Source organism: Panthera leo, chromosome E2, assembly GCF_018350215.1.
Source record: "Panthera leo isolate Ple1 chromosome E2, P.leo_Ple1_pat1.1, whole genome shotgun sequence".
Taxonomy (NCBI): domain Eukaryota; kingdom Metazoa; phylum Chordata; class Mammalia; order Carnivora; family Felidae; genus Panthera; species Panthera leo.
The window spans coordinates 48,534,860-48,551,104 of NC_056693.1; the positions used below are offsets into that span (position 1 = coordinate 48,534,860).

Here is a 16,245-nt window from a genome sequence, read left to right on the forward strand (position 1 = left end):
GAAGAGGGAGGCAATAGTAGGGAGAGCCCAAAGTGGTACGTTAGCTGGGGCCACAGGTTATTCAGTGTCACTCCTACATAGTGACAGCCAGCTTCCTGTAGGTAGAAAGGGTAGCAAGGTTTTGGTCTCCTTTCCAGGAGGTGGCTCCTGACTGTGGGAGTTCTGCATTCTGAGAATTTTCTTTAGAGACAGTTGCTCAATCACAGCTGGGAACCTGAGGAAATTTAATATGTCATTTTTTATTTTATTTTATTGAAGTGTGGTTGACATACAACATTACATTAGTTTCATCACCAAGTATTTTTTTTATTTTTAATGTTTATTTATTTTTGAGAGACACAGTGGGAGTGGGAGAAGGGCAGAAAGAGAGGGAGACACAGAATCCCAAGCAGGCTCCAGGCTCCAAGCTGTCAGCACAGAGCCCAACATGGGGCTTGAACTCATGAACCGTGAGATCATGACCTGAGCTGAAGTTGGATGCTTAACTGACTGAGCCACTCAGGCACCCCATCACTAAGTATTTTTTAGCATCTCTATTGAGGTACAAGTCACATGCCATACAGTTTACACATTTAAAGTATACAAGTCAGTGGCTTTTATTAAATATGGTGTTGTGTAACTATCACCACAATTAATTTTAGAACTCCTTTCATCTTCTTAAAGATGAAGATCTTTAAAGATCTAAAGATACCTCTGTACCCCTTAGCCATCACCCTCACTCCCTCTACTCCCACACCCCAGCCCTAGGCAACAACCACTAATCTGTCTCACTGTGTGCGTGTGTGTATGTGTGTGTGTTAAAATGTATACAACATATGGGGTGCCTGGCTGGCTCAGTTGCTAGAGCATGTGATTCTTGATCTCAGTGTTGTGAGTTCAAGCCCCACATGGGGTGTAGAGATTACTTAAAAACAAATAAGTAAATACAAACTCATTTTCTCAGATCACTGCCCACATTCTCCACCAAAATTATAAGTGCACTCAGGGCACCTGTGTGACTCAGTCAGTTAAGCATCCAACTTCGGCTCAGGTCATAATCTCACAGTTCATGGATTTGAGCCTTGCGTCGGGCTTTGTGCTGACAGCTCAGAACCTGGAGCCTCCTTTGGAATCTGTATCTCATTCTTTCTGCCCTCCCCTGCTTGTGCTGTCTCTCTCTGTCTCTCAGAGACAGATAAATGTAAATAAATGTAAAAAATTTTTAAATAAGTACATTCGCTTTGTTGTGCAAAACGCCACCCTATCCATCTCCAGAACTTTTTCATAATTTCAAGTGGAAATTGCATTCATTAATAACTCCCCATTTCCCCGACCCTTAGCCTCTGATAACCACTAGTCTTTTTGTCTGTATGATTTGACTATTATAGGTACTTCATGTAAGTGGAGTCATAGTGTTTGTCCTGGCTTATTTCACTTAGTGTAGTGTTTTCAGGGTTTATCTGTGTTGTAGCATGTACAGGATTTCATTCCTTTTAAAGGCTGAATAGTATTCCACTATATGGATATACCATATTTGCTTTATCAATTCATCCATCAGTGGACAGTTAAGCTGTTTCCAGATATTGCCTGCTATTTGCCTGCATTTTGTCACTATGTATTTTTTAAACACAGAAATATAAATTACAGTTTCCTGACTTTATCTTATGATAAAGTTTAAGTTTGAGTTTAAGTCCCTTGCTTAGAAAAGGAGTATAGACTACGGGTGCCATGGCTGGCTAATAGGGAAGGAGGGATTTGTACCAAATATGAGGATAGTAGCAAGAGGGTCACTGTAGGCAGAACTAAGACAAATATAGTGGGTGTGAGATGATTGGCTAAATTAAGTGGGGAGTTCACAGCTGAGTGTTGTGGAAAGAAGCATTTGGGCTGGATAATAGAAGGCACCAATGTTTGTCTAAAACAACCTTATTTTATCCTAAAGAACATAGGTAGCTGCTGAAGTTTTCTGAGCAAGGTACTGCAGTGATGTGCTCTGGGAAAGCAGTCTGGAAGCAGGGGATCTGTTGTAAGGCTGTCATCACTCAGGCCTGACAAGGAGGAAAGGCATCTGTGGACCTTTCTAGATCCCAAGGGCCATCTAAATCTTCTTCTTTCTGCTTGCAGCACCTATGCACCAGTGAAGTCTTTCCTTCGAGTGGACAAAGAAAAGGTAAGCTCCCACCTCTCCCTTGTTCATCCCCATCTCATTAGAAACGGTGCAGATTTGACTACTGCTGTGCCCAGTCCTGTGGCTCAGGTTTCCCCCAGTGCCCTTCCAGAACCTTCAGAGTCCACCCATCTGCTGGTATGCCTGACCCCCTCAGAGGCCACAGGAACTAGGGAACTTGGAAGAACAGGTCTGCTGGCAAGCATGGAGGAACTGGCAGAAGCTACTTAGAGCCTGGCCTGAGTCTCCAGGCCCCCAACACCCCTCATGTGTCTGTTGCCTTTTCTCTTCCCAGGTTCAGATCTACAACCCAGCCTTCTTCAAGTATATCCACGACCGGTGGACAGAGCATCACGGGCGGTACCCTTCTACAGGGATGCTGGTGCTCTTCTTTGCCCTGCATGTGTGTGATGAGGTGGGTAACCCCGTGTTATGGGTAAAATAGGGATACCCATGGAACAGAGGGGATTAGCCCTTCTTAGGGCTTAGCAGAGCAAGAGGAACGTGTTTTTGTAGGCAGAAACCAAGTGGCTTTGGTTTCCTGCATTTCTAGGCTGTAAAGTATACATCTTCATTTCCCAAACTTACTACTCATGATTTTACCAAATCTGAAATCACTTCAGTGAAAAGTTAAAGTTATTTAAAAAGGAAACAGAACATTACTACCATAATTGGTATTACTTGTCATAAAGAAAAAATCATCAAAAATATAAATAGAACGGAAATAATGAAGTTAACTTCCAGCGGGATGGTCTTCTCCCACCGCTGTGGGCCCTAGGCCTACCCTCTGTGTGTTAACACTGCAGGTCATTCGTTCCAGGAGCACATCTCACTAGCAAGCAGGGCTGCTGTGCCATACTCGCTCACGCCCAGCACACCCACTTTTGCCAGTAAATTCAGTGTGTGGTATTGGGTGCTTGACTAGGTTTCATATAAAAGTATTACATTAAAAAACAAAAACAACAACAAAACAAAACAAAAAAAAAAGGAACGTTAGCAACGGTGGGAGAGGTCCCATAGCCCCAGACCGAGGCGTATCGCTGCAATCAGACGGGTGGAAGAACCGAAAGGGAGCAGCAGTCTTGCCAGTCGGTATCCTTAGCTCCAGGCCTGGGTGTCGCGTATTCCCGTTGCCTCCCGCGCTCTGCGAATTGACGAACTGCGCGTCTCTTAGCTGTAGTCGGGTCGCTGCAGCCCCTTTCTCTTAGCCCACCGCGACCCGAGGCTTTCCCGTGCCCTGTCCTCCCGCTCTCCGACGCGGGGTGACCTGCGCCGCCCTCCCCTGCAGGTGAACGTGTACGGGTTCGGGGCCGACAGCCGGGGCAACTGGCACCACTACTGGGAGAATAACCGGTACGCGGGCGAGTTCCGGAAGACGGGGGTGCACGACGCCGACTTCGAGGCCCATATCATCGACATGCTGGCCAAGGCCAGCAAGATCGAGGTCTACCGAGGAAATTGAACCCGCGACCCTTCCGGGCCAGGCGCGAACCTCGGGCGCTGGCTCCTAGCCGGGACTCCAGGCCAGCCGGAGGGCGGTGGCCTCGGTGTGGGCACGGCGCCCCATTGGGCGTTTCCAGGCCCTAGGAGCGACGTCAGGGCGCGGTCTGGACTAATCATGCTGCAAGTCCAGCGAGCGCTGGCTGTCCCTTGCCAATCATGAGACTGGGGACTAGCCGGCCAGGCACCAATCAGCGCTGCAGTCGAAGCGGAGGATTTTTTTTTTTTTTTTTTTTTTTTCTCCCAGCCAATCATGCGACTCAAGGAGAACTGCCGGCCCTGGGCCCGTCTCTTCCAATCAATGGCCTTTGGAGGCGGGCCGGCGGCCGCTGAATCCCCTCTCCCCTATGCTTTGGGTAGAATTTTATTTCACGCTTTGTAAGGAACAGAGGTTGGTTCCGGCCTCAGTGAGGTACTTTCCTCAGTGTGTGTAGGAGCATTGCCCGCCGCCCGTCGACCTCACTCGGTCAGGGGCGCCGAGAAGGAGACGGTGGGGAAGGTGCGGGGCAGCGGCGGCTCGGCTTCCCTTGCCGGGGCTGGTGGGGGGCGGGGGTGTCCTTCTTGACCTCCGGGTGGGCGGTGGGGCGTTAGCCGTTCCTATATGGTGGTCTAGGGGAGATGAGATGGTTTCCGGGGAGCGCGCCTTCATCCCAGGGTAAAAGCTGGAGCCCTCTCAAACCTCTTCAGACTCAGAGAATTTTGGACCCCACGTTTCCTTTTTCTGTCAGGCCCAGATGGGTGAGTGTAAACCCACCAAAGAAATGCAGTGGCTTGTGGGTCCCCTCCTCTTTCTCCCCATCCCCACCTTTGGCCACCCTATGGAATGGCCTTTCTGACCAGGGCATTTAGCATCTCACCAGAAAACTAGAACTGTATTCACCCGTTGCTAACGGGCGGAATTCGCCTAGGGCCTAACTCTGGAACACAGGTGTAAGGAACACGGCAGGGGACAAGGAAGCCCAGTCACTTCAGATGTAAGGTGCTTCTCACTCTCGTGTACTCTCGGCCCCTACTGTTCACCCAAAACCTTTTCAGTGGCTCTTCTTAGGCCCTGGGCCTCCTCACCAGCCTACCTGTCCTGAAAAGAAAAATCAAAACTTGCCCTGGGGGTTGGGGGGCACTGTTGCATCTTCACTCCCTACCGCCCCCCCCCCAACCGCCCGCTCGCGCGAATAATCGAATAATCGAGCGCGCGCGCACACTCGCGCGCGTTTGGCCTGCTCTAGGGAGAGGTAGCAACACGTGGGAAAGAAGCCTGGAGATGGGGAACCCAGCTTGCCTGGTGCATGCACCTTCTTCCTTCATCCATCACCCCAAAGAGGAGTAGGAAACCTTTGCCTGGGGGTGGAATTTGCTTTGGTCTCGTAATTTAATTAACTTGAGGTTACCAGGGATGGCTGACCAACAAAGATTTTTTTAAAACTCTACGTTGGCCATGCAGATAGCTGGGATTCTAGCTGGGGAGGAGTAGACTTGCCCGCTTGCATGCCTCCTCTCCTGCCCTTGTGTCCCCTCTGCCCCATGCTCACTTCCTGCCTCCTTGCTCTAACCCACTTTCCATTTCCAAATCTAGAAGGGCAGGGAAACCAACAAACGGGTTACAACTGGAATTTACCTGCATGACTGAACCCAGCTGAAGCTCTGACAGGAAGCTGTTGATGGTATTCTCACCTTACAAGGTTGGGGAAATTTCGGAGGGGGGTAAGGGCTTCTGTGAAGTTTCCAAACTAATAGGATCCCCCTTCCCAACAGTGAGGAACACAAATACCACCCTTTATCTTAGTGAGTTGATACCACCAAGCAGCCTCCTGGCCATTGGTGTAGTTCCTGCAGCTGGCTGGGGGAACAGGGACCAGCAGGGAGTATTTTAGAAGAGGATTAGGGCAGGGCAGTGGGCACCCCTAAAAGTTAATATATTGAGAACGTAGCTAGAGTCTGTTCCTTTCCAATTCCAAAAGTAGGAGGAGTAGAGCATGAGGGTGGATTTGGGGGGCCTTTAGTGGAATGCCTCTCTCAGGGCCTACCCCATCATTTTAGAGAGTCAAGGCACCAGCCATTCTTGCCAGTCTCAGCTCAGTGCTTCCTGAAGAGGCAGTTTGGAGTGTTTAGAAGATGAAAAAATGCGATTATGCCAAACAGTATTGAGCAGAATAATTTATTTCTTTTCTGTTCCTTTTTCTTTTTGTTTTGTTTTGTTTAAAACGTTAATAAATCCCCTTTCTGGAAGAGGTAGGTCCCAGCATCCAGCCCAGATCTCCTTTTCTGCAATAGTTATTTAAACAAATGTTTTTTATTTTCTTCCCTTTCTCTCTCTTTCTGAATTAAAAAGAACAAAAGAACTATATAGTCATTTGTCTATTTGAAATGGGTATGGTTGTGAAAAGAAGAAATCTCTGTCAGCCGGGAGCTATGACCAAGTAATGACTAAGAACATTGGGTGGAAGGTTCGAAGGAGAAAAGAGCATGACTCCAAACACCTGCCCCCGTATACACGAGGCCTCCCAACCCAGTCCACCAGCAGTGCCCTCTGAAATAGTGGTTCTTTACCACTGTCCTTTGGGACACGTGAGTGGTTCAGCAGGGCAGAGACTGTCCATTGCCAGGGGCCCCACAGCATGCAGATCCAGAAGGCACCAGGATGGGGTTTCCCACAACATTTCCAGGTTCTGCAGAACTCCCTGTGATGCTGTAGGTGTGGGTTGGCAGGAAATTGACAGAATGGGAGGAGCAGGTTGCACAGGCATCCGAGGCACTTCCTTGGACCATCTGGACCCCTAAGGTCTACTTTGTGCAATGGAATGCCACCAAACATCCAATTTTATAGTTCAGTGGACCAACTACTATGGATCTCACAACAGACAGCTTTGAGTCTAAAGTCACTTGGTGTCCTGCAATTCACTTTCTGCCTGTGCCCAAGAGCAATCCAGGAGTTGCTTTTCACTTGGAGAATAACTTTTGGTAGAGGAGCATATTGGTATTTTTCTAAAACCCTAGAACAGGGGCTATAGTTCTCTTACTTGGAGTTGTCAGAGACTCCTTCCATCTTTCTCTACCACAGACACTCTGTTAGCATTTGGTTGCCTGGGTCCTAAAGCCTGGTGGCAGGACAGTGTACGCATAGGCTAGACTTCTGAGAACCATTTCTTGTTTGGGTCCCACTCAACTCAAAGCCAGCTGCCTTACAGGTCACTAATTGGTTGGAGCATCACTCCCCAATGTTGTACCTGTTGCCTCCACAATCAAGAGTTCCACCAAATTGTGTATCTTTTTTTTTTTTTTTTAATGTTGGCCGAGGGCTGTGTTGCTTTGATCCCACAAAGATATCATATCTAGCACAACAGGTCAGCATTACCATTCGATTGCATTTGCAATAAACTGTCAGTTTTTAAGAGTCAAATGGTGAGTAAATGGGATGAGGAAAAAATCACCCACCCCTGTATAACTCAAGTTTGATGGCAGCACCAATTTCTGTAGATGCTGTTAGAGTGTGGTGTTGACTTTTTTTTTTTTTTTTTTCCACTTACTACTTTGGACATGGTCCCAGGGACTTCTGTTTGGTCCATCTATCGTAGTCACCCCCATTCCATGGGTAAGGTTGTCAATCTGGGGATTTCGCCAGGTAGTAAATGTCTCTTCCCTTTTGGGACAGGAAATTCCAGGCATGACTAATATTTTTGCAGTTTGCTTTATTGCCCTTTGCAGATACTGAGTTTTTTTTACAAGTTGAAGGTTTGTGGCAACCGTGCAATGAGCAGGTCTATCAGCACCATTTTTCCAACAGCATTTGCTCACCTTGTGTCTGTGTCACATTTTAGTAATTCTCACAATATTTCAAACTTTTTCATTACTATATTTGGTATAGTGATCTGTGATCAATGGTTACAACTTGCTGAAAACTCAGAAGATGGTTAGCATTTTTGAACAATAAATTGTTTGTTTTTAATTTTTTTTTAATTTATTTTTGAAAGAGACTGAGTATGGGGCGCCTGGGTGGCTCAGGTGGTTAAGCATCCGACTTCAGCTCAGGTCATGATCTCACGGTTCGTGGGTTCAGGCCCCGTGTCGGGCTCTGTGCTGACAGCTCAGAGCCTGGAGCCCACTTCAGATTCTGTGTCTCCCTCTCTCTCTGCTCCTCCCCCACTCAGGTTCTGTTTCTCTGTCTCTCAAAACTAAAACATTAAAAAAAAATTAAAAAAAAAAAAAAAGAAAGAGACTGAGTGTGAGTGGGGGAGGGACAGAGAAAGAAGAAGACAATCCAAAGCAGGCTCCAGACTCTGAGCTGTCAGCACAGAGCCCAACACGGGGCTTGAACCCACAAACTGTGAGATCATGACCTAAGTCGAAGTCGGAGGCAGTTGGCTTAACCATCTGAGCCACCCAGGCGCGCCAGGGCATAAACATTTTTATACATAATGCTGTTGCACACTTAATAGGCTACAGTGTAGTGTAAACATAACTTTTATATATACCAGGAAACCAAAAAATTCATTACACTCGCTTCATTGTGATACTTACTTTATTGCTGCAGTCTGTGACCCAACCTGCAATCTCTCAGAGGTATGCCTGTACCTTAAAATGGGTCTGTGGTCTTATTGGACCCACCATTAAATGAACTTGGATCAGAGCTCCATCTATCATTTGCCATAATAAGCCTGACTCTAACTGGTGGGCCATTTTGGTTGGATGTGAGAGCTTGTATCTGATAACTCCTGAAGCTCTGGGTATTTCCCTTTCCCTAGTGCACTGTCACTTTGGGAAGTAGGTCCCTCAGGAAAGACATGGGGGAAGATTCAGGTTCCACACCTGACCTATGTCAGAGAGTCACTCCTCAAAGGACCCTGGAATCCTCTTGAAAAAGAGGCTCCATGTGTGACCTGAATTAGGTCTGGGAACTGGGTGAGAAGCTGTGAATCCCCAAGACTGTGACCCAGGCTCCTCAGCAATCTTTGAATTTCTGCTCCCATGCATGTTAAGCAGAACCTTAGTAGCCTGCTTGGCATCTAATTCCTAGAGATCCTAATGGTCCATTAACTATTGTCCCAAATCCTTGTAGGTCAGCTTTGCGCAGTGGCAGTATCGTAGCCAATGAGGTTTATCCGAGGCGCGATTATTGCTAATTGAAAACTTTTCCCAAATCCTTGTAGGTCAGAACTCTAATTATCATCCTGTGGTCTGTTGTGGTAATGTGCCCACCACCACAAGTAGTAGGCACGTCTTTTTGGACTTTATCATGTTGGGATCACATCATTCTGACTTACACATGACAGCCAACAGAGTTCATCAAAGATGGCACACCAATCACTAATGCATTTTTTAATTTTTTAAAACATTTTTGATGTGGGATATAATCTATATGCAGAAAAGAGCATAAAGATCAATGTACTAAAATAGATAATTTCATGAATTATTTTTTTTAAAGCTCCTAATGGGGGTTTATTTGGCAAATTTTATAGATAAATAGATAACATTTCTATGGTAAAGAAAAGCAACTTCCACTGCCATTTCATTATCAAAATGGACTGGGGAAAAGGAGAAGAGAGGTGGTTGAACATGTTATTTGGAAGAATTAGAAAAACTAGAATGTTGTATATTTTTCCAGCTTCAATGAGATATAACTGACATATAACATTGTGTAAGTGTATAAGGTATACAACATCGTGCTTTTGTATGTGTATATGTTCCAAAATGATTACCACAATAAGGTTAACACATCAATCATCTCATATAATTAACATTTTGTGTGTGTGTGGTGAGAGCTTTTAAAATCTCTCTTAGCAACTTTCAAATACAATACAATATTGTTAACTATAGTCACCATGCTGTACGTTACATCCCCACAACTTATTTATCTTATAACTAGAAGTTCGTAGCTTTGACCACCTTCACCCCACCACCTCCTCCCCCTGGCAACCACCAATCTGTTTCTATGAGTTTGTTTTTTTTAAGATTCCACCTATTAAAAACAAAAAAAAAAGATTCCACCCAAAGTGAGATCATATAGTATTTCTCTGTCTTATTTCACTTAGCAAAATGCCCTCAGTCCATCCATGGACTTTGTTGTTACAAATGGCAGGATTTCCTTTTTTATAACTAAGTAATACTCTATTTTATATGCCCCACCCCCACCCTCACACACCACCACATTTTCTTTTCCCATTTTTCCGTTGATGGGCACTTCGGTTTTTCTATGTCTTGTATATTGTAAAAAATACTGAATTGAACATGAAGGTGGAAATATCTCTTTGATTTCATTTCCTTCAGATAAATACCCAGAAGTGGAATTGTTAGGTTATATAATAGTTCTCTATTCACATGCAAAAGAATGAAACTGGATCCCTGTCTTAAATCAGTCACAAAAATGATTCCAAATAGAGTAAGGACTTAAATGTAAGACCTGAAACCATAAAGCCCCTAAAAGAAAATATGGGTGAAAGCCCCTTGACATTTGTCTTGGCAATGGTTTTATGGATATGATACTGAAAGCACAAGCAAAATAAACAAGTGGGACCACATCAAACTATAAAGCTGCTGCACAGCCAATGAAACAATCAACAAGATGAATGACAACCTCTGGAATGGGAGAAGATATTTGCCAAACATATCTGATAAGGGTCTAATACCCAAAATATATAAGGAACTCCTACAACTCAATAGCAAATAATCAATTAGATAGATAGATAGACCATTTAAAAAGTGGGCAGAGGATCTGAATAGACATTTTTCCAAAGAAAATATTCAGATGGCTAAGAGACACATAAAAAGGTGCACAACACACTAATCCTCAGGGGAATACAAATGAAAACCACAATGAGTTATCCCCTCACACCTGTTAGGGTGGTTATTATCAAAAAGATGAGAGATAACTGCTGGTGAGGGTGAAGAGGAAGGGAGCCCTTGTGGTGAGAATGCAAATTGGTGCAGCCACTATGCAAGACAGTATGGAGGCTCCTTAACAAGTCATTTTCAGATGAACGCTCATAGCCACCACCCAGGCTGTGGGAGTAGTCCAGAGGCCTCCCCACTCCATCTTCCTTGCCAAGCACAAGCCCTTCCTGTCTCTAAAGGTGATCACTGCCCTGACATTCATGTTCACTTGAGTCTATTTCTGGATACTCTGTTTCATTAGCCTGATTGCCTAGACCTAAGCCCATACGGAAACGTAGTTAATAATAAATATGGCCTCTCAAATCATTTAGGAAAAGAGGGATGCTTACATAAATTTTATCAGGATAACTAGATAACTATTTGGAAAAAGATACAATTACAGTCCATACCTTAAATTATTCACCAAAATGCCAAGTGAATCAGAACTAAATGTAAAAAAATAAAACCCTAAATATGGTAGCTCTTTGATTTACTAAAACAGATAAATTTCAGCTTTGTACTTGGTTTTAGATTGGGATTTTTTTTCACGCTCTATATAGTTCCCTGTATTGCTAAAAATGGGAACTTTTTCATGCTGTTTGTGTGTTCCAAACATTTTGTTAAATTCCTTTTCTACTGATGTAATTGCCCCCATTTCATTTGTCCGTAGGAGTTTATCCCTTATTCATTTTTTCCTTATAGGTTATAGGGGTTGTGGGAAAGCTAGGTTACGTGCAGTGTTTAATCATATACTTAGTAGACACCTTTTCCTTCCTTGGTTTCCCTCTGTCTCCACAGAGTAGGCTCTTTGTGATTGCTTATTTAACTCCTCTCTGTCATGATGGAGGCTTTTGAAATAATTTGGAATTGAAGATTGTTTTCAGAAATAGTAGATCAAGAAACTGCTTGGGAACTCTGTACATGGATGGGGCTTACCTGCTATCTGGGTGGCTGGCCAGGGAACCAGACATTCCATGGGGGTGAAGGGGTAAGGATGAGCTGGGTTATGTTACGGTAACAAATACCCCTGAAACTCCCACTGGCTCAAAACAGAAATGTTTGTCTTTCACTCAAGCCACATTTCCATCCCAGGGATCTTCACTCATCATGGTTACTCAAGGACCCAGATGGGTAGTGGTACCATCTGTGGTGGATTTGTGGTCTCAGGGGCAGGGAAAAGAGAATCTGGCGAACCACAAACCGTCTCTTAATGTCTATTCACAATTCCTTGATGCCAAAGGAGTCCCATGGCCATGCCTGAGTTTAGCTGAGATGTGAAACTCTTCTCTAGGTGAAGTACCGTGTGTGGATGAGCAATAATAGTCTCTAACACAGAGGGCTCTTCAGAGAGAAGTGCTTGGATGTATGGTTTGGACAGGGGCGGATGGATGCCTGGGAAGGGAAGGAAGGGGTTAAGTATTTTACCCACCAGGGAACAGCTGCAGGCTGCCATTCAGCAGGCTAGGAGCTCCTTCCTGTAACATGTTTGGCAAGGTTAGGAACCATCCTTCTTTGCTAGGTGAGAGAAAAGATCAGATCCTAAAACTGTATTGAAAAATCAAAATATTGCAAGGAAAATGAAAATCAAAACATTCTTTTCTGAGTGTGATTTAGGAATCAGTGCTCCTTCTCACCACCCTTCCAGAAAAATCACAGCTTCTACAGCAAGTCTATGCCTGGGTGACAACCAACCCACAAAACTGCAAGAAGATGCCCCCTCTTCCCACTCTTGCTGAACCATGGCTATCAGGGCCAGCCTGTTCCTGAGAATACAGAATTAACACCTTTCATCTAACAACGGATTCTGTTCTTGAGCATAATACAGGCTCTTTATGGCAGCATGGTTTCCCTCCAGGGAGAAGGTAGAGAGAACATTTGGTGTCTGCATTCAGAGGGATCAGAGTTTAATCCTCCCTTTGCTATATACTCTTTGTCTTTTTTTTTTTTTTACATAAAAAAATAATATATTCATTACAAAAATAATTCAAACATTTCATAAATATATAAAGTAAAACCTGGAAGACTTCCTGCAGTATTTCATTTGTATTTATAACTTGTCATAAAATGGGTAAAGGGAACCATAGAAGGAAAGGGAACCCTGCCCACTTTGGACCACTGTTCTAGTCTCCCAGGCTTTGTCTCCAGAGCTCTTCCTGTGCAACCCATTTCCATACGCCCTTCCATTCAAGGGAAGGGTCTGGAATCTCAGCTTTCTTTGCTATGAAGAATAACTAAGTTTTAAGACTTGAACATACATCAAAAAAAATTTTTTTAAGTATCAAAGTCACCTTAACCATGTGATCAAGATTAACATCACCAGTCTAAACTTATATAAATACATGATTCGATATATTAATAAATGGGGAAGAGACAAATCTCCCATGTAGAATTCCAAATGATTTATGTAGCTACTGTGCCCTCATGGAGGGGGAGCATGCTCCCCACTCCTTAGATGTGCATAGTGACTTCCTTTCAAAGACTAAGGTATGGAAAGGAGGGGAGAAAGAGTAATTTTACAGTGGAAAAACCTGACAAACACTACCTCAGCCAGGTCATCAAGGTCAACATTAGCGACCTTGCTGACACTGATGTCATGTTGATTATATGTGCCTTTGTTATGTGATGAAAATGAAAATTTACCTCTGTGGTCTTCCTTCAGACTTCCATGTTAGACTTTAAAGAGAAATCATTTTATTATGTGACTCTAATGAAATTTGGTTTGTGCTTTTATTCTTGCTTTAAAATTAGAGTATAACTAAGATTTTGTTTTTTTACTTTTTTAAAATTTTATTCTTAAGTAATCTCTACACTCAATGTGGGGCTTGAACTCATGACCCTGAGACCAAGGGTTGAATGCTTCACCAGCTGAGCCAACCAGGTGTCCTCAAGAGTATATATATATATATATATATATATATTTTTTTTTTTTTTAAGTTAAATATATATATATTTTTTCTCTTTTTTAGAGAGTGAGAACACAAGCGGGGAGATGGGTGGGCGGGGAGAGAGAGGGTAGGAGAGAAGGGGAGGGAGAGAGAGAGAGAGAGAGAGTGAGAAAGAGAGAATCTTAAGTAGTCTCGAGGCTCAGTGTGGAGCCTGACACAGGGCTCGATACCTCAACCCTGGGATCATGTCATGAGCTAAAATCAAGAGTTGGACTCCCAACCGACTGAGCCACCCAGGTGCCCCAATATAATTAGGATTTTAAATATAGGATTCCCATTTATTGAATTTATCTCAATGACTATCTTCCTCTTTTCCCAAATTTCTAATATTTTTTTATTGCTGTCCAGTGGTATGCTGGTGAATTGTCTCTCTAAAAACAAATAAAACCCTGATTTGTTTAAGTAGGCTCCATGCCCAACGTGGGGCTTGAACTCAGGACTCTGAGATCAAGAATCACAGGCTCTACTGACCGAGCCAGCCAGTCAACCCAAGCAATTTGTAGTTTTTGCTCATTTCTGTGGTAAACACACCCAAAATGGCCAGTTTCAAATTAACAGTGACTTACTGCTTGTGTGTTTCAGCATGCCACTGTTTTTGTCTAAATTTACTTTAAAAAAAAAAAATTTTTTTTTAAACGTTTTATTTATTTTTGAGAGAGAGGGAGAGACAGAGCATGAACAGGGGAGGGTCAGAGAGAGGGAGACACACAATCTGAAACAGGCTCCAGGCTCTGAGGTGTCAGCACAGAGCCCGACGCGGGGCTCAAACTCACGGACCGCGAGATCATGACCTGAGCCGAAGTTGGCCGCTTAACCGACTGAGCCACCCAGGCGCCCCATTTTTTTTTTTTAATGTTTATTTATTTTTGAGAGAGGGGGCAGGGGAGGGGCAGAGAGGCAGACAGAGAATCCAAAGCAGGCTCCAGGCTCTGAGCTGTCAGCACAGAGCCCGACATGGGGATCAAACCCACAAGCTGTGAAATGATGGACCTGAGCCAAAGTCGGGCACTTAACCAACAGAGCCACCCACGCACCCCCAAATTTACTTCTTAATCTTATGGTCTTTTTTAGTGTAATGTATTCTTTCTCTTTGAGCCTTCGAACATACTTGAAGTCTTTTATCAGGGTATTCCAAAAAAGTAGTTTCACCTGGGGTGAATCTGTTTTGCCATTGCACTCTTTCTTAGCATAGATTTCTTCCCCCTGACAATCCACAGGTGAGTTTACCAGTTGGCTCCATGCAGCTCCTGCCGCTTTGGTCTTTATTCTAGAATCAGGTCTGCTGACATTCAGTAATCTGGGAATATCACAGAGGAGGCAGTCAACAGGATTGTGTCAATTACCTGTTCTAAATTGGGGGTGGGTGGGTAGTCCAAGACCTCCCGCCATCTGCCTGGGTCTGGGTCCTAATAAAAGTCTGCCATCCAGCGGGTGTGCAGGCCAGGTTCCAGTCTGGCTCCCTCCCAGCAGTGAGCCTGACTTTGGTTCCGGTCTTGCATGCGGTGCTTCCAGTACTCTCTACTCCATAAGCCCTAACAGCCAGTAGCTTCTGTTTCTGCAGTGGAGCCCAGCAAGCTTTTGGCTTCAGCCCTGCCTCACTACTTTGCATTTTTACTCCATTGCTGGTCCACAGAAATATTCATCTTGTTTTGGGGTCAGTGTGTTTTCTGTTTTCTGGCTTTTACCTTTTCTAGATCACTGTTGTTTGGGGGCCAAAGTGGGCATCACTTAACTGGAACACTGGTGCTCCACCTGGACTCCTCCACCTCCTCACCCTCCCCTCCTTCCCTTGCCCTATCTCCCTTGAGTACCTCTTCTGCCCTCTTGTCCCCTACCTCTCTGGAATCTTGCTCCCCTTCTCACCCACCTTTCTCTTCTGAACCCCAGCTTGCACCTGCCTCTCACACACTTGCAGGCACTCTGTGCCTGTGCCTGGCGACACCTGCACGGACATCGAGCCTTTCATTCACTTACATCCACTCCTAATGGGCCCTTTGCATTCTGAACCCCTCAGTGGCGAGGACACCCATACCCACAGCCCATATCCATAGCTGTGCCACCCAAGTGCTCTTAAGGCAACCATAATCACTTGGCAGCAAGCAGGGGAAAACATTTAAAGACCTACAAGAACTTAGAAAATTTACTGCCACTACAGGAAACATGAGTAAATAATAATACTGGGAGGAGTACAGGATAAATTGGGATTTATGTTCCTGGGATGAGGAAAGCTCTCCTAGCCATGACAAGAAATCCAGGTTTCTTAAAAATGAAATCTGAGGAACATTAAACTTTCATGCAATATTAGAAAAAAAACCGAGTTTGTAGAGAAACTAGGAAAACATTCACCGAAGTCTAATTTCCTTAAAATAGCGGTGGCTTAAAATCATTAAGGATTTGACAATCCGATAGTAAAACGATGAGGCAAGAGCGGGCAACCCCAAAAGACAAAAGACAAATACCCAGGAAACTGAACACTTGCCAATCCTCACTAAATACAAAACAACAAAAAACAATGATGTAATTTCTTTTTGCTATCCGGACTGGCAAATTTGTAAAAATTGAGAATATAGAGGATTGGCAAGCAGGTAAGAACACAGAGGTGTTTTTAGATCACTGCAACAATGTAAGTTGGTAAAAACTTTTCGGCAGGGGACATCGGGAAGGTATTAAAGTTTTAAATGTCCCCACTCTCTGACCCAGCAACTGTACTTCCAGGAATAGATCCTCCAGCGACTTTCACAGGGCAGAGGTGAGCGAGGCTGGGCACTGTGGCACCGTGCAATACAGTGG

General features: G+C 44.4%; 1 protein-coding gene and 1 pseudogene across 2 annotated transcripts in view; both read left to right on the forward strand.

Moving 5' to 3' along the window:
- ST3GAL2 (ST3 beta-galactoside alpha-2,3-sialyltransferase 2) overlaps window positions 1-4,161 on the forward strand; it is a 46,396-nt gene extending 42,235 nt beyond the window's left edge. For both annotated transcript variants that reach the window (XM_042918646.1, XM_042918647.1), the window contains exons 5-7: window positions 2,104-2,149; window positions 2,442-2,561; window positions 3,435-4,161. In XM_042918646.1, the coding sequence (XP_042774580.1) occupies window positions 2,104-2,149; window positions 2,442-2,561; window positions 3,435-3,608 (340 nt within the window). In that variant the 3' untranslated portion in view covers window positions 3,609-4,161. The remainder of the gene's footprint in view (window positions 1-2,103; window positions 2,150-2,441; window positions 2,562-3,434) is intronic.
- A 4,541-nt stretch (window positions 4,162-8,702) lies between these two features.
- On the forward strand, window positions 8,703-8,870 carry LOC122209252 (annotated as a pseudogene).
- Window positions 8,871-16,245: the final 7,375 nt, after the last annotated feature.